Source organism: Babylonia areolata, chromosome 10 (assembly GCF_041734735.1).
Source record: "Babylonia areolata isolate BAREFJ2019XMU chromosome 10, ASM4173473v1, whole genome shotgun sequence".
NCBI lineage: Eukaryota > Metazoa > Mollusca > Gastropoda > Neogastropoda > Buccinidae > Babylonia > Babylonia areolata.
Genome location: NC_134885.1, coordinates 19,282,055 through 19,308,425, shown reverse-complemented (window position 1 = coordinate 19,308,425; position 26,371 = coordinate 19,282,055). Strand labels below are relative to the sequence as shown.

The 26,371-nt window shown below is 40.2% G+C and overlaps 2 protein-coding genes across 2 annotated transcripts in view; both read right to left on the bottom strand.

Moving 5' to 3' along the window:
* LOC143286480 (uncharacterized) overlaps positions 1 to 6,149 on the bottom strand; it is a 59,076-nt gene extending 52,927 nt beyond the window's left edge. Inside the window, exon 1 of the mRNA XM_076594056.1 lies at positions 4,967 to 6,149. The gene's annotated coding sequence lies outside the window, so the exon portion shown is untranslated. The remainder of the gene's footprint in view (positions 1 to 4,966) is intronic.
* Positions 6,150 to 7,634: 1,485 nt separating this feature from the next.
* LOC143286479 (putative GTP-binding protein 6) lies at positions 7,635 to 24,428 on the bottom strand. Its single transcript, XM_076594055.1, has 12 exons — positions 24,399 to 24,428; positions 23,185 to 23,438; positions 22,181 to 22,312; positions 20,775 to 20,881; positions 19,677 to 19,858; positions 18,426 to 18,515; positions 16,550 to 16,661; positions 15,214 to 15,334; positions 13,646 to 13,854; positions 12,524 to 12,672; positions 11,765 to 11,920; positions 7,635 to 10,697 (listed from the first exon to the last, which is right to left on the bottom strand). Exons 2-12 carry the CDS (start codon positions 23,423 to 23,425, stop codon positions 10,553 to 10,555), a joined length of 1,644 nt encoding a protein of 547 aa, XP_076450170.1. The 5' UTR covers positions 23,426 to 23,438; positions 24,399 to 24,428; the 3' UTR covers positions 7,635 to 10,552.
* Between the last annotated feature and the right edge of the window lie 1,943 nt (positions 24,429 to 26,371).

The window sequence follows — 26,371 nt, the reverse complement described above, 5'->3', positions numbered from 1 at the left end:
CTGTCTGCTTTATGATTACAATTAGTATTAGCAAAAATGACATTCACAGTACATTTTCATCATATTACAAATGTTTGTGATAACCCTGATTCAGTAAGACCCAATATATATATATATTACTTCATAATCTAGACCTTTTTTTTTAAGTCACTCTTTTTCTGGTGTAAACTTCAAAATCATACATACATCTATTTGAGAAGTTAGCCAATACTCAGTTTCATATCCCACCTGAGTAGGTTTATCTGTTAAAATTGCCTGAAAATGAATCTAACATGATAATGATTGCTAACCATACACTTCCTTCTTATGTGAAAAAAGTAATAAAGAATCAGGCACACTTCAGTTCATCTGTGATGGTATTTTGCTGCTGCATTACATGCGTGCACATCAAAGTCAAAATTCAAATGATAAATATAGTTCAGTTACATTTTATACATGTATTTATATAAATACATAAGATGTAACTGAACAGTGAGCTTTTTACAATGTATGAAAAACAAAAACTGTTAATTACTGAATTATAAGCTTAACTGTTGAGAAAAAGTGTAATGCAGTGTGAAAAAAATTGTACATATTAACAATGTGCATGCATATTTATGTCAAATAACTGTTCAAACTCAAATTTGCTTTTTGTTTAAGTGAAAAAGGATTCAATTTCATATGAGGAATAAACTTCAGTTATATTCCATACACAAGATGGTTCAACCACCAGGAATAGATCAGTCAGGCCAGCGTCTGTTTCCCAGCAGTCTGAAATCAGTTATGTAGACTGCTATCAGTCATACTATATTATTGTTACAGAACCTCACACACACACACACACACACACATGCACACATTTGAACACAACAAACAACTCTTTCATTTAATAAATATCTTCATGAATAATGATTTTTTTTCTTGTAATCTCTCTCTCTCTCTCTCTCTCTCTCTCTCTCTCATACATCTCTAATTTAGTAAATACATTCCACATTTGAATCTATTTTTGTGCTCAAAACAAGTGTACACAAACTGCATAATATTACAAATTGTATTACTGTAATGTCACTATACTGGAACAAACCCCACTTCTCTCCCACCCCACACTAGCACATACTACACTCACTTTCATTTATCATATATCTATTATCCTCATGAATAAAGAATTTTCTCTTGTAATCTCTCTCTGACTCTCTCTCATACACATCTAATTTAGTAAATACATTCCACATTTGAAACTATTTTGTGCTCAAAACATGTGTACACAAACTACATATGTTCTTTTTTCTTTTTGTTAAATCTATTGGTTTGCTTATTCATTCATTTATTTGTTTGCTTATTTAGTCATCCATTCATTCATTTATCTCTTATTTCATTTTATTTTATTTAACCTCAAGTCAAAGCCTTACTAAGCGCGTGGGGTTACGCTGCTGTCAGGCATCTGCTTAGCAGATGTGTAGCGTATAAAAAATTATTGTCCGAATGCATTGATTCAATTCAATTCAATTCAAAATACTTTATTATCTGCTTCAACCAAAAACAGAAAATTTTCTTTAGGCTCACTTAAAATAAAATGCTCGTCAGCAAAAAAAAAACAACAACAAAAAAAACCTGACACACCCTTCACTTATCACCATGTACACATTAATTATTATGTAAAAAGAAAAACATGACGTTTTCTTGAGCGAAAATTCGATATCAAAGTTCAAAATTCACAAGACATGTTACAGTATTCAGATCTATATTAAACTGTATGATATGAATAATATTGATCCAACCCTATTCGTTGTTCAGGATGGCTGTGTTTCAATGGGTAACGGACTTTACAAAGGCGTGTGATACTGACCGTGTTGTCTAGCCCGGTGTCGTCGTCGTAGTGCAGGGTGTAGTCTGCCGCTGTTGCAGAAGCTGAGCCAGTGGGGAGTTGTCAGACTGGTCAGTTCTGAGGGTGGATGGCTGACTGACTTCATCAGTGGTTGCTGTCTCTGCCGTTGTTGTTAACACCATGTATGTAACAAGCATCGTCTGCTAGTCGCATAACTGGTGGTATCAGTCTCGGGGTAAATGACCATCTAGTTTTATATTTTTTTTTTCTTTAAGTTGATATGAAAATTGAGTATTTTGTTAAACTACTAACATGTAGAGCCAGATACAAGCACTTCTAAACACTGTATGAAGTGAAAAGGACTTAACTTTGAGAAAAGTCAAAACTTGAAATTTTCACGTTTCATCAAGGGTATTAACTCTCATGGTTTATTATTTTTAACTGAAAAAGAATTGGCAATTCCGAGTTTTCTTAAAAAAAAATATTTTCATGACAGTTTAGGGTATGATCCAGTAAGTGATGAGGCATTCACAAATCTTTCTCTGAATAAATATTTAACGGTCGTCTTCGCCAACTTTCCATCACACGTTATCGTGTACTGTCAATTGAATATTGGATTGAACAGGCAGGTCAACTACTTGAAACAAAATGTCGTCCTTTGCGGTCGCGAGGAATATGAACACGCGCTTTGAATATATATAAATATGTGTACGCAGTTGATTTTTGCCCTTGACCTTCTGGACTCAGCCAATAGGTCGTTAAATTCCACTCGTGGTATTGATTTTAGTATTTTCCGAAAAAGACCACTTGGGCGAATGAACATAGTGGAAGCCATGTACACTGAGAGTAAAACACACAAACTTTTTATGTATTTAGTATAATTTCAAAGTGTAATGTTTAAGATGAGAAAGATCAGTTTAAAGCAAACTAACCCCCCTAGCATTAATTACAGATTAATTTCCCTTTTTTACCATCTGCACCAAAGACATGCACCAGAAATATAACTTCCATGCTTAGCAAAAGAAGTTCTGTTTGAACGAAAAATTACTGCTGTTAATGGTTTGTCAGAATATCAAAATCAGAGTGCCAAGTTTAGTGAATAAAAAATATAGATGTAACAGTAAATTGATTGTGCAAATATTTTTGCTTCTATTTTTCATTTTTGTGCCCATCCCAGAGGTGCAATATTATTTTAAACAGTATGACTGGAAAGAACTTAATTTTTCCTCAAAGTATTTGCAGAGAAAAGACAATGTTAAAGTTTACCACGGGGACACACACACACACACACACACACAACCGAACACTGGCTTAAAACATACTTTGTTCACACAAGTGAGTCAATGAAGCAAGAATAAAAATGGGCCACGCTCAGTGAACCCACGCACAACCACACGCGCGCGCACACACTTACACAAACGTGCATATACACATAAACACAACCCCCTCCACCCACCCCCCAACACACACACATACACCATGTACATGCAACAATTTGCAGTCTCATAGACTGACGTCCTACCCTCAACCGACAAACGCACGCACCCTCGCACGCTCGCACGCACGCACGCACACACACACGTTATGTGCGGTTCATAAACACATAAAGCATTACTCGACCTGCTTATGCATGGGTGAAACGACTGTATTGAATTTGAGTGTTCTGGGTATTCTTCCCATTCTTTTCTTTTCTTTTCTTTCAGGTTTTGTAGCTGTTATACTGTGTGTCCTAGACGGCTGTCTCTCGGTTCCTACATTGTATCACGCATGGTTTTATGGGTCTTCTTGTTGTACAGATAGAGGGGAAACAAAACGGAAATGATGATAGCAACAACGATGATAATGGAAAGCGGAAATGATGACGACAACAAAGATAATAATGGTGGTGATGATGACGGCGTGAAGCGGTGGCCTAGTGGTAAACTGCCCGACTAGGAAGCGTGTTTTTATGGGTTCGTGTCTCGCTTCGAAACGGGATTTTTACTCACCACTCCACAACACATTAACTTTGGTCTGGGTGCTAGTCTTTCTGATAAAACGATAAAACGAGGTCCCGCGTGCAGCATGTCTTTAGCACACGTAAAAGAGCCCATAGCAACAAAGTGGTTGTCCCATAATTGAAGCAGTATTCTGTAAGAAAAAAATGATAATAATAAAAATAAAAGAACAAAGAAAGAAAGAAAGAAAGAATCTAATTTGAAAAGAAACGAGTACGCTCGCAGACAGTAAAAGAAAGGGGGAAAAGGTGGCGTCGCACTATTGCGATACTCTCTCCCCAGGGAGAGCAACCCCAATTTCACACACACAAAAATATGCTGTGACAAAAAAAAAGTAGTACAACACACCATACAACACGTACAGTACAATTCAATAGATGATGAATAGCCGCGCTGTGGCGAAGTGGCTACTGTCCCGACCGACTGGGAGGATATGGGTTCGAATCTCTTTAGAAGGGTTTTGTGTTTATTTATTGTTGTTGGTTTTTTGTTTGTTTGGTGATTGTGTGTGTGTGTTCGGCGCGTAGCCGAATGATACCGAGCGCTGAGTGTGCTGGGTTCAAATGAGAAGACTGGAACCACACATCGAAGGGTCATCTACTTCACGTATGGCCCTACGTTTTTGGGAGCGTTTCTCAACTTTTCAGACCAGCACTGCACGTGTCTATCTTTCAGCCTGGTTGACGCCGGGGCATCTTATGGCAGTACGGCCTTGTCAAATAGTCCCAAACCTAAATGGACATCCATAGCAGCCAGCATCTTCATCACTGACTCGCATCATCGTCATCAAAATGTCGGAAACAAAACCTCCCAAAGTCCGGGGTACAAAGAAACAACAAACAAAATAATACATGATAATGATAACTATAACTTCAAAAAATACAGCTCAATATTGGTAGACGTTGCTGTTTGTCTTTTGTTGTGGTTATAAATTAATATTTTAACAGAAATATGTTATCCCACATATGCGTGTTTGTGTACGTGTGAGCGTGCGCGCGCGCGCACACACACACACACACAAATGTGCACACATGATACAAACGCGGAAACATACAGCACTTTGATATCTTTGGGACCCTGGTGCAGCAAAGCATACGAACCGTATATCATTGTCAAAGCAACTGAATACACCACACACAAAAATTAAGACTGATCTCCGTCTTACCTTGTGGGTCAAAGACCGCTTGAGGCTGGGTCAGAAGTCACTGGACACTTGAGGCTGGGTCAGAAGTCACTGGACACTTGAGGCTGGGTCAGAAGTCACTGGACACTCGAGACTTCAGAAAAAGAATGCACGCCGTCAGTTCGTATCTGTTCTTCAAGAGGTTTGTCCTTGAACTGAATGTTCTCCGTTTTTGTGGTGGTTCTGAGTGGCAGTGTATTTTCTGTTGTGTTCCCAGGTAGGTGTTGTGCAATGTCTCAGTTTTGAGAGCTGTACAATATTGATGTCTTGCCTGACTTCGCCGTGTCCTCGTGTTTCTTTCTGTTTCTGTGTGTGAAGGAAACTTTCTCAAGTTCGGGGCCTTCACGCTGCTTCTCTTCTCTGGACTCTCATGCTGACTTGACTCAGAATGTTTCAGTATACATGGTTATGACTGTCACCACGCTTTTACTATCAGTTTTGTTTTGTTTTCTGTTTTCTTGGTTGTTTTTTCTTCGTTTTTCTGTTAATTTTTCTTCCTGTTTTCTGTTTCCTTTAAAAGTAAATCTTTTCTGTGTCCTCACACAGATTCGTGACTGTCTTCTTTGCACAGATGAAAGTAGATCTGATTATCAGCAAGACATGGATTCAGAGAACCAAATGACTGACCAGTGCGAGAGAAAAAAAAAAAGACGAAATAAAGACCTCTGACGTAATAAATATACTGACTTTTTTTTTCTTGAAGTTTATAAATGAGGAATCCACGGTGAAAGATGGAAAGGGATAAACTGTGACTTGGGGGAAGTTTTTATACCCTGTCCGCCCACCCCTCTTCAGTGTCACATTACAAGCGCGTGCCGCTACTGCGTGCGGCGAGTTTCACGTGCAGCGCTGTGGGTGTCACTGTCCACACGGCCCACGACCTTTTGCCTGTGACCGCTGCTGCTCTTACTGCTACCGTCTATCACATACTTCACTTCTGCCGCCTCGCTTTCCCATGCCGACAGGTGTCATTCTGAACGATCGTGGCCACAGAGTAAGCGCTAACTGCTCTTTTTTTTCTTTTTCTCTTTTTTTTCTTCTGTATTTTCCCGCGGGCTCTTGCATTTTCTGTCTGTCAGGTAACAGATAACTTGACAGGCAGTAAAAACACACAACTTGAAAAACCAAAAACCAATAGCCAAATGAAACACTGAAATACAAACCAAATGCGGTGTCTAAAATGTCAACACATTCACAGTTGTATTTCAGACACTTATTCAAATGCAACTGCACCAGTTATAGAATATTCAAAAGTAGATTGATTTGAAAATTGCCTTCGTTCATAAGCCGAGATTTAAAAAAAAAAAAATAAAATAAAATAAAATCAATGAATGAATAAATAGATAGATAAATAAAAAGATAGATAGAAAGATAGATAAATGCTACTTATCAATGTATAATTCATTTGTTTAAATATCTATTTCTCTTATGACAATCGGAATTGGAAAATGGGATGATTTATTCAATGGAGTACTGAATTACAAAACGAGGACTTTGAAACAAAGCCAAAATTATGAAATGGAAACTTGTATTACATCAGCTTAACAGTAACGAAGTAACAACAGACAATTCTTAAAACATTCAAGTGCATAACTCACATGTAAATAAAAAATATACACACACACATTATATATATATATATATATATATATCAGGGGTCTGGGGGCTAGCCACCTGAACCTGAACCCTTTATATATATATATATATATAATATATATATATATATATTCAAACAAGCAAACTCTTGATTTCCTGGAAAACACCAGACTTGAGAGGAATATTTTCTGCAACAAAGAGGAACATTTGTAAACTGACAGGGATGTTTTCAGTATCTTCACTACCACAAGCAAAGCAAAACAACATTTTTCTTTTGATATCTAAATACTGTTTTTCCTTTCTTTCTTCCATTGTACGAATGAAGCAGCCAGTGACACGTTGTCTTTCTTTTATTCGGCTGTATTCACTTCTTCAGAGAAGCTGAGGTCTCTTTCTTGCATTTCAGAAAAAAAATTCTCTGAGTTCACTGTTGTAGCATTGTCCCTCATGGCACTTAAAGATCACCAATGCTTCTGTTGTATCCTGACCCATGGAAGAACGAAATTTAGTCGGATTCTTCTTCAACTGACATGTTTTTGTTTCTTTTTTTTCCCCATACAGATCAGTCTTGGGAACATCACAGTTCTCAAAATATCTACCCTTTGATTTTAATGTCATGAACTTAACAGAAAGAAATATGTTATGCTTACTTTATCTCTATGAAGACATCATTGAGACTGTTGGAAACAGAACTGGTGAATGATGTCTTTGTTGTGAATGTTTCTCAACAATTGGATGGTATGAGCATGTGTGTGTGTGTGTGTGTGTGTGCATGTCTGTGTGTGTGTGTGTGTGTGTGTGTGTATAAAAGAGAAAAAAAAGAATGAGGGATAGGTAAGGTCATCTGATATGTGTTTGACTGAAATAGTGGGATCTGCAGTGTGTGTGTGTGTGTGTGTGTGTGTGTGTGTGTGTGCAAAAGAGAAAAAGAAAGACGGATAGGTCAGACTATTTGATTTGTGTGTGTGACATAGTTTGATCTGTAGTGTATGCATGAGAGAGAGAGAGGGAGGGAGGGAGAGAGGGAGGGAGAGACAAGACTAGACAAAACGTTTTAATTGAGCCAAGCCATCTGCCCATGCCAAGGGGTATGGATCACAATGAGAGATTTTTACTGAGTGACCACAATAACTTTGGAATACAAATGACTTTTTTTTTTTTTTTCTTTTTTTTTTTTGCTTAGCTGCTCTGTCCTCAGCTGCATAAGTAAAGGAAAGGGAAGAAGAAAAAAAAAGAATACCAAGATACTTATATTGATGAACAATTTCTAGTTTTATGTTACCAAAGAACCATTTATCTCTTGCTGCAATACCCACCTTTATAAAACACAACTTTAGTTGTTTTTTTCTCAATCAGCTGTCTGGTGTATTCAGTTGGAGGCCCCTCTCAAAATATGTAGTTATGGATGCAAACCAGTAACAAAATAAGAAAGAATGCAGCAATGCATCATCAGCAAACAGCCATATAAAAAATTCAAGCAAGGGTTAAGCCACACTATGTTTACCTTTATGGATTGCATCATGTGCCAAGTCAGTAATAAAGATAGAAAATAACAGTGGGCTACAAATTTCACCTTGTTTTAATCCATGAGGACAGAAATGTTTCAGGACATTAACCATTCACACATATGCTCGTTTTCACTACTTCATATATACTTTTGACAGCATTGTTTATTTTACATCTGATTCCATTCTTTTTCAGTATCAACCAAAATTAATGTCTATTCACCAAATCAAAAGCCTTTTTGAAACTGACAATCTCCAAATACAACTTCTTATGAGTAAATAGCTGTATGTGTACTAATGTTAGAAAAGTAAAAATACACTTGACAGTAGCATTCTTGGTAGTTTCTTCTGCATCCAGCTTGAGAAGCTTCAGCTGAATCATTCTCTTTGACCCATTTGGTTAATCTTTTATTGAGAATGTAATTGGTACCTCCAACATCCAACATGAAATACCTCTGTGATTGTCAGGGCTGTCCTGGTCAGCCTATTTGTCCTGCTCTTAAAGCAAGCTTACTATGCTTTACAATTCATGAGCTGGGTGAAAGTAATTTATAAAATGTTCCTTAATATAGCAGATCTCATAAAAAAAAGAAAAAAAAAGAAACGACAACAAAAGGAACAAAACCCTTTGAGGTGAAAAAACAAGACCAATAGATCATCTAAAACAGTTCAAAATAGATCACCCACTCAAATGTGGACACACACACAAACACACACACACACACACACACACACACACATGCACACACACATCCACAATTGAGCTTGTTTTTCTCTCTCTTTTTTTTTTTTTACCTACACAAACCGTGATCAACCAAAAAAAGAATCCCAAAAAACAAAAACCATACATAGAACCTCAGTCAGTCAGCAGCTAAGTGAATGAGCAAGTATGTACAGAAGTGCATTGTAGGATCAGGCGTATTTATGGTATTAATAGCAGCCTTGTTCTGGCTACAATAATGACACTTGTGATCAACCAATGGACGGGCGAGATTCGACAGCACGGAGAAGAGAACAAAGGCCAAAGACTTCAAGGAGGACTTCGTTGTTCTGCCCATGAGAAGCCTTGCTGCTACATATATATAGATATAACTGACGCTGCTAAACCACAAAAGGACAGCCAGTTTGGATCAAGACACCTGCAGATACCGAAGCAGTAGTGGTGGATACTTCATCATCACCACCACATTGCACCAGGTCACATGCTGTCCAGACCAATACTAGAATCCAGAGAAGGAACCAACGCCATCTCCGCTGCAGAAATAGTCAACAGCTGTCAGCATTTGGTAGTGCTCCTCATGTGACGTCACACTTCCAGACCAAAGGAATCATCAACAGACATCAGAAACCCAACCTGGTGTGCATACAGATGTCCAACATCCTGACAGTGACAATCCTACAGATAGAGACAGAAATTAAAGTGCAGTCGTTACACGCAGTGGTCAACATGTAAAATGCCCCAGAAAACTTGACCTATAAACAGTAGTTGAAACAAGACAAGTTTGCAAACTGTTGGTTCATGTTGTGTTATTATTCAGTTACAATTTATGGACTGTTTTAAATTTCAAGAGACTGTGAACATTTGGAACAATTCTAGGACTTATATATAGTTCAAATTTAGCCTCAGAAAGGGGATGTAGGATCAGGCGTATTTATGGTATTAATAGCAGCCTTGTTCTGGCTACAATAATGACACTTGTGATCAACCAATGAATGGGCGCGAAATTCGACAGCACGGAGATGAGAACAACGGCCAAAGACTTCAAGGAGGACTTCATTGTTCTGCCCATGAGAAGCCTTGCTGCTACATATATATAGATATAACTGACGCTGCTAAACCACATACTATGCTAATCTTAGACGAACGACCAATGTAAATGTGCACAATGAAGAAATGAAAGAACAGTAAGGCTTGGGGAGTGAAGGATTCAACAACAAGAAAGAGAGGTAACTCTCTCCATTTACAAGGTACACAACTTCAAGTCAATGCTGCTTATGCTACTGATACAGCTAGCACACAGGTAAATAAAACGTTTATTGGAATAAACCCAGACCCATCCTAAAAAAGGGTGCTACATTCTTGTCCTTATACCTATCATTTGGCATGTGCACACAGCAGCACTGAAAAACCTGGAGCTTCCTGTTTTTTCTGCATACAAGTGATTTGTTTTCCACCAAAGTGAATATTTCTACCAAATTTTGCCAGGAACAACCCATTTGTTGTCATAGGTTCTTTTACATGCGTTAAGTGCATGCTGCACATGGGACACTGATTTGTTGTCACATCCGAATGACCAGCACCCAGACCACCACTCAAGGTCTAGTCCAGTATCACATGAAAGAAAAGATTAGACTCATTCTGGACAAAAGCGTTTCCTGAAACACTGCCTGAAAGGAGAGGTGCCCACACAAATGATCACAAGGACAGGAATCATTCACTGTATGAACATAAGTCATACATCCCCAGTCATGAAGACTTTGACTTGTTTTGGGCAAAAAGTTTCCTGAAGCGCTGGTAAGCAGCATTAGAAATGACGACATCCACCAGAAGGTGCTCACAGTCTTTGGGGCAGGGCTCAGCTGATTTCACTGTCGCCTCTTTGTACAGCCACCTACAAGGAAACAAAACAAAGGAGATTCAGTCAACCTTTTTCTGCTATTTGCAGCAAGCATTCTTGTTTTAAAACAAAAATATACATATACCTGGGAGCATGCATGCACCAATGAACGCACACAGGAGCACAGACATAAGCTTGCTCTTGCACACACCCACCCACACACACACCCCCTGCACCCCCACCCCCACCCTCCCAACACACTCACATATTAAACACATGCACGCAGACACACACACACAAATACTACACATTTGACCATTCTTCCAATCTCACATCCAGTCTACTTATACCAGCAGGAAATGTGGAATGTCTCAGCAGCTGAACAATGCTGAAATCATAGCATTCTGAATCTACTGTTCAGTGAACAAGACATCCTACACTGATCAACACTTCACTGTTTAATTCCAGCCAAAATCCAGGGTCATGTCCATAGAAAATCCACTCTATTCACTTCTCAAACCAAAACTGTCTGTCTCTTTTACTGTTTCAAAAAAGACTGTACACTTGTGAAACACTTCTGAAAGAAACCAGTCTGGAAGTTAGACGCTGGCTGAAGATCTGTCAGTCATGTTGCTTGTCCTGTGAGGCTATGATCCCCAGTGTCAGCACACCTGTGGGTGAAGGGCAGAGAGATTAATCTCCCAGCTCAACACATGTGCAAACCTGTTAGTGCTGAACCCTCTTCCTTGGTATACACATGCAGAAGATATGACAATGTACATGTTAGAACTCAGAACTCAGAAATATTTTACTGCAAGGCCACGGACCTGTTTGCAAATGAGGTATATACATACATTTCAGACACACAGAACACCGAAAATTAAGGACAATGTACATGTTACAGATCCTGTGATCCGTGTCAGTGTTCCTTTGGTTTGGGAAACATCAAAATACTCAGGGTGGATCAGCTATGACAGTCATCAGCAAACTGATGTTGATCTAGTGATGGAAACTGATAAACCAAAAAAACCCAACTCTGCAACACACACACACACACACACACACACACACCACCACCACCACCACCACCATTCTCCCAACCATGCTTCCTGCCCACTCACGCCAGCATGGGGCCCTGCATGGGGATGCGGAACCTTTTTTCCAGCTGGCCGGACGCTGAGACTACAGCCTTCTGAATCACCTGCATCAGCTCCGCCATACCTTGACCACTGACCGCTGAGGTGGTCACTGCTTTGGGGTCCATGTCCGCAGACGTCCTGATCAAGACAAAGTGTGACAAATTCCAAAAACAACAAACATAGTCCTCAAAGGGAGATGGAAAGACCAGTAAAGATTTGAATCTTGCCTACCTGCCACACACACAGACAGATAGATACAGACAGACACAGACAGATGGATACACACACACACACACACACACACATTATGAAGAGACTTTTTAAAACTGCACAATCATGAATATGCCTCTACAGTGTCAAACGTTTAAAGTTTATGAAATGTCCACATTAAATCCAGTATTCAGCATTGGCAATACTTAATACTGATAACAAGTGAAAAACCTAGAGGAATCCTGTGAACAGTTCTTCTGTGTGGCACCCCAAAGACTCTTCACAGAGTTAAGGGAGAGGGAGATTAAGATGAAAAAGAATACTGAGGGGACTGGAGTTTGTATAAAGGCAGAATTACAAGCGGTTGAAAATGCTTCTTGTTTTTTTCAGGGGACTGAAATTTGTATAAAGGCAGAATAACTAGCAGTTGAAAATGTTTCTGTTTTTATTTTTCAAACAGACCTCTTTTCCCCCTTAAAAATGATCTCAAATTTCTAATCACACAGACGAATCTCACGTTTGCAGACTCACCCTTCAGCGTTTCTGTCCGCCTTGTTGCACACCTCAATCATGCTGTTGAGCTGCTCAGTGCTCAGCATTCTCCTCAGTGTCTGAAGCACATTCTCCTTCTGAGCCACTGTGTCAGGATGACTGATGTCCCTTACATGCACCACCACGTCCTGACCAACAGCAATGTTTATTGTACAACGTTCATTCATAAATTCACATAAAAGAATGATAAATAAGCAACCCTTTTTGTACTGTATTGTAACACTGTGTTTGTCACAACTGATTTCTCAGTGTGAAATTCAGGCTGCTAGCCACAGGGAGAGTGTGTTGCTACACTAAGAGCACCACCATTTTTTTTTTTTTTCGTATTTTTTCCTGCCTGCAATCTTTTATTTGTTTTCCTAAGTGGATTTTTTTTTTTTTTTTTTTGCAGAATTTTGCAAGGGACAACCCTTTTGTTGCCATGGGTTTTTTAACATGCGCCGAGTGCCTGCACACAGGACCTCAGTTTATCATCTCATCCAAATGACTAGCATCCAGCCCACCACTCAAGGTCCACTGGAGGAAGAGGAAATACTGGTGACTGTGGGGCTCGAACCAGTGCGCTCAGATTCTCTTTCTTCCTAGGCAGACATGTTACCACTAGGCCAACACTCCACATTTCAATTTTATATTTACTTACTTACTTTATCTTCTTCACTCTACATGGAGCATAAGATGCCAGCAAATGTTCTCTAGCCATATCAGTCTTGAACAAGCCAGCTGATTTCGTTCAGGTTTTGCCTGTTGTTTCCATCTCTCCAACCACAGTCCTTCTCATAAACTACTGTTCAAATGACTGAATTTGATACAGATATTATCAACAAGTCACATAACGGAGGGATAAATATAACTTTTTTTATATCATGAGTATTTGAATAATTAGCAAAAGTGAGTTTTAAATGGTACACATAATGGTACAGATATGGGCTCGCCCACTTAAGACCTCCATTTATATTCATTCGAATTATTTAAACAATAACTAATACAATAAAACAATTATAGGACATTTAATGATAAAATAATCTGAAGGTTAATGTACACACTCACACACACACACACACACACAGAGATTCTCTCACTCTCTCTCTCTCTTTCTCATACCGCCAGCACAGCATCCTCCAGCGTGGCAGCAAAAGCATCAATGAGCGTGACAGGGATGTCAGAAATGAAGCCGACTGTGTCCATAAAAATGGCCGTCATGTTGTTTGGCAGTCGGCCGGCGTGAGCTGTGACATCCAGAGTGGCAAACAGCTGGTCCTTGGGCTCCATATCCCTGTCTCCCGTAAGGGCCTTGATAAGGGTGGTCTTTCCTGATTTCAGGACAGAAAAGAAAGCAAAAACATGAAACGTCCTGGAAATGGAGGCTTCACTGCATCAAAAAAGAAAAAAAATTATAACAGCAGGTATGTGTGGATGAAAGGAATGGTACAATCAAGTCATGAAAAGAAAAGTCAAAGATCAAAGGTATCTGTTAAACTATTTCTCTTGAAACACGTGTTTTGTTGTGGGTGCTATTATACTGTTTCAAAATATTCTTTCCAGAAACATTTTTATCTTATCATATACATTGTTACTGCTCCAGTACCTAATTTCATGCCATGCACTGTTCAGTGTGCCCAAAACCCTGTGGTAAATACAAAGTGTTGTTTTGTTGTTGTTGTATTACTTTTTTGTCACAACAGATTTCTCTGAATGAAATTTGGCGGCTCTTCCAGGGAGAGTGACTCCCCACAGCGCAGCACCACCCTTTTTTTCTGCAAATGTATGATGTTTCATTATTAAACAAGATTTTCTGTTTTGTCACTCATGCATGCATGCAAGCACACAAACACACACACACACACACACACACACACACATACACACTCATCCTTCAACTTCAATGAGAAGAAGTAGAATATTATCATCAACAAATCTATATTCAAACCAAAACAGAACAGAAACACACAACTCTCTGAACAAAAAAAAGAAAAATTCAAAATCAAACCAAAACACCAGCAAAAAAGCAAAAACAAAACAAACAAACAAACAAAAAAGACACATAAAGGGAGAAACAAGTGTTCTGAAAGCAAATGACACTGCCATTACCAGCATTGGTATTGCCAAAAATAACACAATTAACTGCATTGGTATATCCCACAACAGCATGTTTACCTGCACTGGTTTTGCCCACAACACCACCATTACCTGCACTGGTATAACCCACCCTACACCACCATTACCTGCACTGGTATAACCCACCCTACACAACCATTACCTGCACTGGTATAAACCACCCTACACCACCATTACCAGCATTGGTATAGCCCACAACAGCACATTTACCTGTATTGAATAGCCCACATTACCTGCACTGGAATAGCCCACAATATTACCTGTATTGGCATAGCCCACAATATTACCTGTATTGGAATAGCCTACAACATTACCTGCACTGGAATAGCCCACAATATTACCTGTATTGGTATAGCCCACAAGATTACCTGCACAGGAATAGCCCACAACATTACCTGCACTGGAATAGCCCACAAAATTAACATTACCTGCACTGGAATAGCCCACAAAATTAACAACATTACCTGCACTGGAATAGCCCACAACATTACCTGCATTGGTATAGCCCACAAGATTAACAACATTACCTGCACTGGAATAGCCCACAATATTACCTGCATTGGTATAGCCCACAACAGCCACAGTGGGCAGATTGCTGTGCTGTCGGCTTTGTCGCAGGAGAGCTCGCTGACCTTTCACCTTCTGCAGGGCCTTCTTTAGCTTCGTCTCCTTCTCCTGCGCACACAGTAGCGTGTGTATAAGTGATAGTCAGTCATGGCCCAATATGACCATCACAACAGCAGAGGAGGCAACTGCTACCCCAACTATCTGGGCAAAAATTTGATTTTAGTGAAGAGTAACTTGCCCAAATTACATCCGCACACTCTTGGCCAAGAGTGCTTTGGGGCAATCAGCACTGAGGATGGTCCTCAAAGGTCAACTACTAACCCCCCAAGGCTGCAACACTAAAAGTCTGTACAATCTTGCCTCCTAGTTTGAGAATCATAGTTTTTCACAAAAGATGGAGCTGTACATGAATTCACATTGCAGTGGAGAAACCATTAATCATACAGCTCTCATTTTGCTGCTGGCCAATCTCCATAAGGCAAATGAGCTAAACCAAACCAAACACAGCAACAAGATACAAGATCAAATGCAAGATACAAGAAATGAAGAATACTTTATAATCTCTGAAAGAGAAATTGTTGACAATTTTGCAGACAGATAAAAAGGAGCCATTAAAAACAATAAGTTTAATCAATCAATAAATAAGTAAACAGGTTGATTGACTATTGATTGATTAAGCATTCACCCACAGAACAACACAAAGTCTGACCATTCACCCACACACCCTGAGCCAAGGCTTCCTGAAGCTGGTGTTGTCATCAACACGTCACCATGCATCAGGAGTCCCCTGTGATGTGACGTGGGTATACACTCACAGAGGGAGACAGCAGAATGAGGACCTCTTGTCTCAAACCCAACCCCAGATCAAGTGCACTGAATCCGTTTGTCTTGTTAACTTCCCTCAACTCACTCAAAATGACAAGTTGTCCCCCTTTAGTTTTCCCCACAGACAACTCATCAGTAAGGGTTGGGGGAGGCGGGGGGATCACAAAAAATGCAAAACACAATATCATTATCATAGAGTTAATCATCAGAACTGATTACTGACATGTTGCATCAATACATTTGAAATTTTCTTAAGTTCTTTCTTCAGACAGTGCTACAGTTTTATGGACCATGTGGAAAATACTTGTACTGTGAAAGAAATACAGAAAAAAAGAAGAATTAGTTTTCTTCTTCTACCTTTTGTGAATTAGTGTGTGTGTGTGTGTGTGTGTGTGTGTTAAAAGTTTATCGTAAAGCGCTTTGAGCTCCCTTTAAGAGAGGAAAGCTCTCAACAAGTATCCATTATTACTATTAAAGAAATGTGTCCAGTCTCTTCACCTGCAGTATCTGACGTCTGTGAGACATGTAGGTCTCCCCGGTGCCCCCAGCCACACTGGCCCCACCTGTCTGGCGGTCCTGGGCCCCCGCCTGGATCTGACTCAAACGAGACCTGAAAGAAGTGACACTGACAGGTGACTGCACTGTGTAAGGAAGGCATGGCAATAAAAGACACAGGGACAGACAGAGACAGACAGACTGAGAGAGACACAGACAGACAGACACAGAGACACACAGATTGAGAGAGACTGGTAGACACAGACAGACTGAGAGAGACACAGAGACAGACAGACAGACAGACTGAGAGACAGACAGAGACTGGCAGAGACAGAAAAAATGAAAGAGAAACAAACAGACATAGACTTAGAGAGACACAGACAGACTGAGACTGACAGAGCAGACAGACAGACTGACAGAGACTAAGAGAGACACAGACAGACAGAGACTGAGAGAGAAACAGACAGACAGAGACTGACAGAAGAGACAGACAGACTGACAGAGACTGAGAGAGACACAGACTGACAGAGACAGACAGAGACAGACAGAGACTGAGAGAGACACAGACTGACAGAAGAGACAGACAGACTGACAGAGACAGACAGAGACTGACAGAAGAGACAGACAGACTGACAGAAGAGACAGACAGACTGACAGAGACAGACAGACTGACAGAGACAGACAGACTGACAGACAGACAGACTGACAGACAGACAGAGACTGAAAGAGACACAGACTGACAGAAGAGACAGACAGACTGACAGAGACAGACAGAGACTGACAGAAGAGACAGACAGACTGACAGAAGAGACAGACAGACTGACAGAAGAGACAGACAGACTGACAGAGACAGACAGAGACTGAAAGAAGAGACAGACAGACTGACAGAGACAGACAGAGACTGAAAGAGACACAGACTGACAGAAGAGACAGACAGACTGACACAGACAGACAGAGACTGACAGAAGAGACAGACAGACTGACAGAGACAGACAGAGACTGACAGAAGAGACAGACAGACTGACAGAAGAGACAAACAGACTGACAGAGACAGACAGAGACTGACAGAAGAGACAGACAGACTGACAGAGACAGACAGACTGACAGACATACAGACTGACAGACAGACAGAGACTGAAAGAGACACAGACTGACAGAAGAGACAGACACAGAAATGACTTAGAGAGACAAACAAAGATTGAGAGAGACAACAGACAGATAAATAAAGACAGTAACTGAGAGACAGAGACAAAGAAAGAGAAACCTAGACAGACTGAGATAGAGAAAGGCTAACAGAAGAGACAGACATAGAATGAGAGAGACAGAAACAGACAGACTTAGACACAAAGAAACAGAGACAGAAGAGAAACACTGACACTGACAGAGGCAGGCAGAGTCAGAGAGAGAAGAGACAGACAGACTGAGAGAGACACAGACAGACACTGTGATTCTGAGAGACAGAGACTGGCTGAAGACACAGACAGAGGCTGAGAAAGACAAATACAGAACAGAGCCTGAAAGAGACAAAGACAGACAGGCCTAAGACACAGAGACAGACAGACAGAGACTGACAAAGACTAAGACTGAGAGACTGAGAAAGACAAACAGGGACTGAGACTAGTGAGAGACTGAGACAGAGTGCAAAAAAACAACAACAACAAGAATAATCTGGCTAAGGTATACACAAGAACGCTTCACTAACAGTTTCCCTGCATGAGAGTGAAAAAAGACACACACAGAGACAGAGACAGAAAGACAGAGAGAAAAATACAGACAGACACACAGAAAGAGACATGCAGAGATTCCCATATAAATATATCAGAAACAGAAACAAAACATAAAGAAAAGAGAATGAAAGCAGCAGACAGGCCAGGAGTACCTGACATAGGGGATTTCAGCCAAGGCCACCTGAAGCTTAGCTTCCTTGGTGCGGGCATGGTCTTTGAAGATCTGTAGAACTATTGTGTACCTGGAGCAAACATCATCAAATATCTTGACTTGGAAGCCCTCAAAAATAACTTGTTTTTCTTATATCAAAGACTTTTCTATCAGAAAATTGCTCAGCAAGAAGAACGCATATACACCTCAACTGTCAATAAACTCACTTGTCAAAAACAAAAAGTGACAGTTAGCAAGGAGGAGGCAACTACACTTCACCTGTCAAAACAGAACACTACTAGACAGCCAAAGAGGACCTCACCTGTCAACACACCTCACCTGTTCAAAAAGAAAGTGCCTAGATAGCAAAAAGAAGGTAAATATACCTCACTTCTCATACCACACCTGTCAATACACCTAACCTGTCAGTACAACATCACACCTGTCATAAAAGAAAACTGCTAGCTAGCAACAGAAAGGCAAATACACTTCACCTCTCAGTACATCTCATCTGTCCATACACACTTATCAATACACCTCACCTGTTTAGAACGAAAATGGCCAGCTAGCATGAAAAAGAAGGCAAGTACACCACCTCTCAATGCACCTCACCTGTCAAAATACTTCACCTGTCAATACACCTCACCTGTCAAAACACCTCACCTGTCAATACACCTGTCAATACACCTCACCTGTCAATATACCTCACCTGTCAATACACCTCACCTGTCAATATAATACACCTCACCTGTCAATGCACCTCACCTGTCAATACACCTGTCAATACACCTCACCTGTCAATATAATACACCTCACCTGTCAATACACCTCACCTGTCAATACACCTCGCCTGTCAAAACACCTGTCAAAACACCTGTCAATACACCTCACCTGTTAATACACCTCACCTGTCAATACAACTCACCTGTCAAAACACACTGTCAATACAACTAACATGTCAAAACGCACCTGTCAATACACCTCACCTGTCAATACACCTCACCTGTCAATACACCTCACCTGTCAATACAACTCACATGTCAAAACACACCTGTCAATAAACCTCACCTGTCACAACACCTCACCTGTCAATACACCTCACCTCTCACTACACCTCACCCATCAATACACCACACCTGTCAATACACCTCACCCATCAATACACCTCACCTGTCACAACACCTCACCTGTCAATACACACCTCTCACTACACCTCACCCATCAATACACCTCACCTGTCACAACACCTCACCTGTCAAAGACAGGAACCCTCCATGCCCGGTGCAGCTCAGCCAGCTGTGCGGCAGACAGGAGGTCGGTGCCCACCACCACAGCACTGATATCCGGGCTGTGCCGCACCTCCCGTTTCAGCTGAGTGAAGGTCCCCGACCCAAAGATCTGAGGACTGTCGGGCTGCTTAGCTGTAACCACTCTCTGTGAACACATCATTAACAAAGAACATGATATAAACAAATAAATAAATAAACCAAAAATATACACACACAATACACATATATATGCACGCTTGCACGCACACACACACACACACACACACATCATATAAAATCACAGTGTCTGAATAGACATTAAACTGAATAACACGCACACACATGGACATGCACATACATAACACACACACAAACACAAACACACACACACAGCTGAATGCTGTAAAACTCCACATGACAATATGTATACTTATGATACAGATACTTATAAGTTATGTAGCATCTATCTTCAGTCAGAGACCAAACTATAAACGCTTTATAAACATGGACTCATTTGCTCAACTGGCTGCCTACCAAGGTAGATCCAACTGACAGCTGCCATTGGGTGCTCATCATTCATTTCGTGTGTCAATCAATCAGGTTTCAGTCATGCACACACACACACACACACACACACACACACACACACACACACACGGACATGTAACATTTTACGTGCATGACACAAGAACATAGGTATTGCTCTCTGACTTGAGCTTCTTTCTCATTCACACCACACACACACACACACACACACACACACACACCAAACACACACACACAACACACACACACACAATTGAACTTCTGCTGTAACACTCTCCAGCTTAGTAACATATGACATAAGATCAGAACATAGGTATCTCTCTTTAATTGAGCTTCTCTCTTTGTCACATGTACAAACATGTGCACACATACTCTCTCTCTCTCTCTCTCTCTCTCACTCTCTCTCTCTCTGTCACTGCATGATCACCATATTGTGTACTTTTGACCTCTTTCTAGGGGCCGGAGATCTGGAGATTACAATTTTGTTCTTGTTCTTGTTCTCTCTCTCTCTCTCTCTCTCTCTCTCTCTCTCTCACCTGCCTGACCACCTTCCACTTAGGTAAGGTTGACACCAGGGCGCAGGTCTCTGCCAACTGAAGCTCAGGTGTGGTCTTACTTTTTTTCCTAGGACCCCACTTGACCGCTGCCATGGTAACAACAGTTGTTTGAATGTCAACACTGGGTGCTCTGTTCTTTATTTTAAGAAAAGATTGTATTGTTGAAATTTTGCACAGGGAACTCGTACTTTAACTTTAAGTTAGTTATTGCACTGGCGACATTTCAGACACTTTCAGTTTCACAATCACCTTAATTCTATTTGATTTTCTTTGGTGCAGTGCTGACACCAGTCTCCCTGAGAAAACAGCCAATTCAAAACTTCTTCTTATTATTTTTTTGACAAATAAATAGATAAAAACTGAACAACTTCAACTTCAGGTGAAAGACTAGTTTTAAACCTGAAGATCTCAGCTTACAATAATGCAGCAGACTGTTAGACAAATGCAGATTTTTATTATCTCCAAATCGTGATACTGTGCTAGCAGTAACCCCCATCCCCTCCTCCCTCCTTGTGTCAATACATCATATGTACCTTGCATGCATACACTGGAAGATCCAACAGTTAAATGTCAGAGTCCACCGTGAAGCCACGGAAGGTACCTGATCTATCTGGGCACTGTGACTAGTTCCAGGCTGCCTGGCTGTCACAAAGTATGGACAGTGAGAAGCAGGGGAGGGATAGGGGTGCATGCTACAGAAGAAAGAAAAAAAGTAACCAGTGTAAAAAGAAGATTTTGTACACTTGCTGAAATGTGTGTACAGATAGAAAATTTGCAAAAATACATTGCATGCATCAGTCATGACAAAATCCTCAATGAACTGATGCTAGGTGAATGAAAAGGAAGACAAAGCTGATAAAGGGATACATACACAATTTCACGTCAAAGATAATTTGGGCTAACCATTAGCTTGCTTGTAAACATAAGTTGTTACAAAACTTTCGCACTATAACGGGTTTTTTTAAAATGTGTCCATCTCCAATTAATGACTTCTGTCATTTTTTTTTGTCCATTGTTCAACCACCACCTGTAATACTATTCAAACAAGATCATCGACTTAGTAACTTATCCACATGCTATGTTACAGTTACTGCAGTAGAGTCAACAATAATATACTTCTCTATGAGCAATGGCAAACTCTCTCATTGATTCAGCCATCAGCTGATGCTCTAGCTCACCTGTAAATAGTGTTACTGCTTAAGGAATAAATGATTAGAAGTACATTTTGATTTAGTGAGTCCTGTTCTCTAATCATCTATAACTTATTACACTCCCATTCCCCTGTCCACTTGCCTCCCCCCACACATACACACATGTATCTGTCTCTCCCGCCCCCTTTCTTGCAAGAAAAAGAGAAAAGAAAGAAAGAAAACCCTGTGACTGACCTGGCTGAATGACCATGACATGATGCCCAGCATCAGGTATGGCACAGACCTCTCTCAGGAAAGGAACTTCAGTGTCATCATCATCATGCTCTGACCGTGGCATCTCCTCCCCCTCAGTGGCACCGCTGTCATCTGTCAGGTCAGAACTTTTAACTTACCATCAATCATGGCGTTGTTGCTCTGTATGTCTGATTATAGTTCTAAGCTTGAGCTCACATACAAATTTCTGTCTTTTTAATAATAGGATTTCATTTCTGATATCTTGGTGTAGCTAAAGTCTGTAAGTTTACACAAAAAATACCCCCCCACGCCCCCACCCACCCACCCACCCCCCAAAAAAAAAATTAAGCCAGTTTTCGAACACAAGTTCTCATCTTCTTCTTCTTCGTTCGTGGGCTGCAACTCCCATGTTCACTAGTATGTACACGAGTGGGCTTTTATGTGTATGACTGTTTTTATCCCGCCATGTAGGCAGCCATACTCCATTTTTCTGGGATGTGCATGCTGGGTATGTTCTTGTTTCCATAACCCACCAAATGCTGACATAAATAACAGGATTTTTAACGTGCGTATTTGAGCTTCTGCTTGCGTATAGTACAGTATACACATGAAAGGGTTCTGGCATAAGCAGGTCTGCACATATGTTGACCTGGGAGATCGAAAAAATCTCTACCCTTTACCCACTGGGCACCGTTACTGAGATTCAAACCCGAGACCCTCAGACTGAAGGTCCAACGCTTTAACCACTCGGCTACTGCACCCATCCAACCACAAGTTCAATTTTTTAAAAGCTGAGCTAACTTTGCTTAACAGTAAAAAACACAGGTTGTGAACAAACACTGAAACAGTTAGATATAAACCTGCACATTAGAACTACTTTGGGGGAAATATCGGAGTGGTGGGGGGTGTCTTACACACCAGGTAGTGTCAGAATTTCCAGGAAAACTTAAAACTGTGCAATGTAAGTTCAAATTTAATCTGATGACCTTTATTCTAGGTCTTACCAGTGTGAAAGTATCTGGCTTGTTGCTGAAACAGATGAGGTTTCTGGATGAGACCAGTATGTTGGATGGCAACTCCAAACAGTCCCTTAGTCCGTGAACCACACAAGGGGCGTTGGTCAGTCAGTGCCACTGTGGACATCACTTTCACCACCACCATGTTCTTTCTCATTATCAGCCATCGACTATATGAGCAAGGTATCCCAAGATTTGAAAAACAGCGGAGGAACTGTTGCAGCCTCATATTGATTTTAGATCTGCAAAACAGATTTCAAGAACAATTAGTTGCATGCTATTACTAAAGACATAATCATCACTTGAGAGTCAGAATATAATGACAAATGTATTTCAGAAACAGTTTATAATAAAATCATACCCCATTAAATGTAAAGTGTTATGCAGTGGCTAGGATTCAAACTTACCAAAGACTGATTTCCAGAACTTTCCATTTGATGATATAAATAGTTATGCCATAACTCACATTACACATAGTGACATACTATAATAAGGATGTTACTATCATTGGTGTATACTGTATTTCTTGATATTTGATTTACTCTGTGACAAATCAAATTTTTGATTAAATCCTTGGAGAGGGGCATAAAATCAACTTATTCTCTCTGGAACTAGAAGCTCCATTTCCTGCACACAAATAACAACTTTCCAGTCAGACAGACACTGAGTGAAGACGATTTTACATCATTCTCCTATGATTTAACCAATTTTCAGTGGGGTGTAAACTGTAATACTAATATTCTACTTCTAGTGATTACAAAAAATGTCATCTGTATTCACCGTGCCAACTTCTCTCCCACGGTGAGACAGGTTGAGATGAAATGAAGAAACGAATAAACTTTAAGAGAGAGGTGGGTGGTTTATTCATATAAAAAAATTGGCCATTGCCCCACAGAGAGAGAGTTTTAAAATACTGCATTTTCATGGGTTCTAAATGGCACATTTTTAATACATCAAAACAAGAGAAGAGAGGACACAGACAGGTACTCTGCATCCATGACAAATCGATGCATGGTTTTTCTGAGAGTCATCGTCGATGTCCATTTTCAGGTTTATTTCTAATGAAAAGTCTCAATTTTGTTGAATACAATGTACAATAAATATTTCAACATTACCTTCGCGTATAGCAGCGGTATACACACTGTCACTGTAAGCACAGATCCACAAGCAAACTGACTTCACACATCAGAATCTACACTGACCGGAGAAAATGAAAGTGTGCACGACGCCATTTTGGCAAACTCCAAAAAGTACGTTTAACGGAATTTATCCAAATAAATCTTACCGAACCGTAACATCCACTAAAGCGGAAGCCGAACCAAACTGATGCGAACCATCTCAAAAAGAAACATCTCACACACACACGCGCGCGCGCGCGCGCATGCATCATAGTATAATGAATATCTCTTTTTGATTTCTTTTTCTTTTTTGTCTTGTTGTTGTTGTTGTTTTAGCAGTTTGCCAGTGGCATTCAAAATTAAGTCAAATTCAGAATTTTTCTGAAGGAAAAAATATTGAAGTGCTGTACTGAGGTCTCAATTGTCTCATATCATAGTTCTCCGACGCCTGTCAGTGAGTGCTGACCATGGACTATAAATCCAAGTTCATCAGTGTCTGTCGTCCTGGTTCAGCGCTGCCTGTGGCTGAACCAAAGAGATATCAAGAGTTTTATGTCTATGGGCTGATGCGCGAATATCGGTCTCTGTTACACACTTCAGTCACACCGGCCACCTGGTGGATATATATAGACACATGTGCAGCTAGCCGGAGAACGGCAACAATAGACACTGTGGTGTTCAGTTGAATTGCAGCGTTCTTTTTGTGGGTACGTTTTTCTTCTGCTGCGCACATCAGTCTTTCTTCTCCTGATTTCAGTTGCTTGGTCAGAGTGCATCTCCAACAGGAGCGGTCGTCTGCAAGGTCCTCCCAGTGCTCAGTCTATGTAATTTCGAGAGCCCTTATATCACCCCAGCAGACGTCTTTGAAGCGCAGGTATGGCCGACCAGTGTCTCAGTTCAGTGTTTTGTCTTTGTCGATTGGTTTACATCAAATCACACTTTAGTCCTTTTTCAGTTTTACTGACCAGTGTTGCAAATCGATTTTCTCTTCTTTTTCATGTTACTCGTTGCAAGTCAAGTTTACGGTATTTTGTGTTTAGTCGAAGGCACATGACATCCTGTGTGCCACTGACTCAAAACATAATTGTCTCCCCTCTCCCTACCTTTTCCACGGTTATGGAGTGTAGATCTGGTGCCGAAGCTTACATCCTTATGCACGCCTTCCCAGGTGCATGAATGCAATATGTGTGTGTCTGTGTGTCTGTGTCTGTGTGTTGCAATAATGCTCTAAGGAGGTAAAAAAAAAATAATAATAATAATAATAATAATAATAATAAATAAAATAAAAAGGTTAGCTGTAATTTAGTACATGTATATGTTTACACAGTTTTCAAATGTTGTAAGATACATGTTTGCGTTTTCTCAGCTTCTGTGTGACGCTCTTGTGCATTTGGAAATGTTTATTATGGGCATGGAATCTTTTTTTCTTTTCTTTTTTTTAAGTTAAAAAAACACATAATTTTATAACTGCACATACTTATATTCAAACCATTTGACAAAGAAGAGGCAGAAGAAAAAAAAGAAAAGATGACATAAAAAGACAACAACAACGACATCCACAATAACAACGCCAACAAGAAAAAAACGAAGGAAAAAAACCGACAAGAACACACAAAGTGACAAAGATCGAGTGATGGATAAGAAGGAACTAAGGTACAGAAAGATAGGCAGGCGTGGAATCATTATTTTGTACGAATCCTAGATCGCAGTAACTGAATTCAATATTGGAGTGAAAGGATACTTAAAATTTGAAATTTGTGGGGGAGAGAGGGGGCGGCCGGGGTTAGCATACATAGCGAGCGACAGATGTTTTGCATTGTGGAGTGCTTTTACTTTAGCAAAGACTGAGAAACTCCCTGTTGTTTCAAAGGTACCTCTCTTTTGTTAGAAGTATGTCACTCAAAAATGAGCTTGAAACTGAAGGGGGGAAACAGAATTTAGAAACTGAAAAGAAAAAAAAGAATAGTCTAAACATTTCTTTAAAATTTACAAGTGAAAAAACAACAACAAAAACAGACACGGTCTGTGGGGATAGAACCAAGGGATGATAATCCACA